The 2,165-nt window shown below is 35.5% G+C and overlaps 1 protein-coding gene and 1 long non-coding RNA gene across 2 annotated transcripts in view; one reads left to right on the top strand and one right to left on the bottom strand.

The window, feature by feature from the left end:
• Window positions 1–2,165, bottom strand: part of LOC104265862 — a 5,665-nt gene that overhangs the window by 2,635 nt on the left and 865 nt on the right. The window contains exon 2 of the mRNA XM_009860867.2: window positions 1,973–2,078. Coding sequence (XP_009859169.2) covers window positions 1,973–2,078 — 106 coding nt within the window. The remainder of the gene's footprint in view (window positions 1–1,972; window positions 2,079–2,165) is intronic.
• LOC113475471 lies at window positions 7–412 on the top strand. Its single transcript, XR_003397223.1, has 2 exons — window positions 7–178; window positions 337–412. It is a non-coding gene; the product is annotated as an uncharacterized LOC113475471 (long non-coding RNA).

Raw genomic sequence — 2,165 nt, 5'->3', positions numbered from 1 at the left:
AAGCAATTAAGTAGTTTTTATGTGCAGTATTAGTGATGTACTAATTAAGTTTACCTCTTTATATAAAAGTGATTATTGTGATGCTATTTACAGTGATTTAAGTTAAAGTACATTGCTTGTTTGGACATTGTGTAATCATTATTGTGGATTTCATTCCGCCTGATCGCCTAACAAGTTGGTACGTGTACTATTATTCATTGGTTACCTCAAACGTGTTAATTAAGCCTAATTTGGTGCTAATGTTGTTTTCCTATGTGAACTGTTTATATACCGTACTACCTTATTAGTTTCACCTCTTCTGTTAAGTGATATTCATTCATTTCATTCATTTAACAGAGAACCGTCGCTTTGCAATTCGTGTGTTTATTGGGAGAACCGGAAGAAGGCATTGTGAGGCGTCGCGTTCGCTTAAGTGCGGAAGTCCTAGTGACCTAGTGTAGGGTCGGTGCATATCAGGCTGCGTGGTTTGCACATAGCAAATCCCGACTGCTACAATACGTATTCTTACATCATTTTTAACATAATAATTCTTGTAGGCTATATTTTAAAGTTACTCTACCCAAAACAGTTATTGTTGAGCACGTACGTGGTCATATATTTTTTTTGTCAAACAGTGTCTTTTTGTTGTTATGTGGGCGATATTTTCTGCAGATTTTCCCATTCTTTACATTTCTAATCTCTTGACTAAAATTAAATCCTTATTTATTTTTATCAATTTTCCAGCCAATTCTTAGATTTTAAACTAACAAAATTAGCGATGTTATGCTAGATTCTTAATAAAATCGTGCGAACTTGTATCCCGCTAGTAATTCTAGCGAACGCTCTTTCCGATGGTTTTGTTGAAAAAACAGTTATTTTGTTTTATTTTTAAGTATGGTTAAGGTTCTTGAGGACCTATGATTTAGGCCATTACCCCAACACTCTTCTGTGTCCAAACGTGACGTGCTCGCAAAAGTGAAGTTCCTTATTTTTTACCAACTCCAGTGTCCAGACTTTCTGTTTCGAACTTTTTTATTTTACCATACCAACAAAAATGCATTGGTTTGGTTTGAAGTTTATATTAAAGTGTTGATATATTAAAGAATATAGTTACCACCAATAGAGTAGTTTCAACATTCTTATTGAGTAAGACCTTTATGAAAGCACTTTACCTACTCGAGTTTAATTTACCGCAATAGGAAAATGGTCAATTAAACTTATGCTAATAATAATACGTGCTCATTCATTGAAGCTACAATCTCTTATTTTGATGTTATTGTTTTATCGTTGCGGTTTGGAAACAATTCTCATGTAGCTTAACCGAGTCGCAGCATCCTTTAAAACTCATCTTTGTGTTGTTGGTTTTTGCAATACTTGAGCGTAAGTCATTATATACGTTAAAATAACCGTTAAATCGTTATTACCGAGACGTTTTTTTGTCCCCATGTCTCAGCTTCTTCTATACGCCGTGTACTAATGTTAACGAGTTTAATAGTATCCCGTTCAGCTGCTGACAGGCCCAAATCGTTTTTTGTTTTATCACATGACGTCACACTGCTGTCACATGATTCTCTTGGTATATAATTCGCGTTTAATTGTAACGCAATAGCGAGAACTAACTAACGAGATAGAAATGACACTACTGGCACTTATACCTCAAGGTCCGACTAGGCTTATGGCGAGGTTTTACTAGCCTTTATCCGACCGTTAAGTAAGCTTTTGCCCGATGTCATATAAGGAAAACGAATAAATTTAAACGAAACATCGTAAACTGTGATCTTTGGTTATAAAAGCAATTAGTACTACAGCAGATATAGCATCCCGCTGGAACCTGCGTATGCAATCGGATCATCACGGAGTCGTTCAACCCAACCGGCAGTCCTATTTGTTTAGTTGGAGCTAGAATTGTTTTCTTTATTTCTTCCTTTTTTATCGATTATTTTTTTAAGTTGTTGTAAGTATAAACAAAATACAATAAACAGGGATGACTTACCATGTGGTAGAATGTTAACAGGAACAGGTTCTGAGAGTTGGTGAAAATGAACATCCAGTACATTTCCAATGTGCACCTTACGAGCCGTACTTAGGTGTGCACTGTCCTATAAAAATAAGTTCAATATCATTCAGCAATTATGATTTATCAAACATTCCGAAATGAACACCTTTTCAGCACGAACGCCGGACAT

The sequence above is a fragment of the Ciona intestinalis genome, unplaced genomic scaffold (assembly GCF_000224145.3).
Source record: "Ciona intestinalis unplaced genomic scaffold, KH HT000554.1, whole genome shotgun sequence".
Taxonomy (NCBI): domain Eukaryota; kingdom Metazoa; phylum Chordata; class Ascidiacea; order Phlebobranchia; family Cionidae; genus Ciona; species Ciona intestinalis.
Note: the sequence above shows the minus strand (reverse complement) of the source record. Positions and strands in the feature narration are given on the sequence as shown.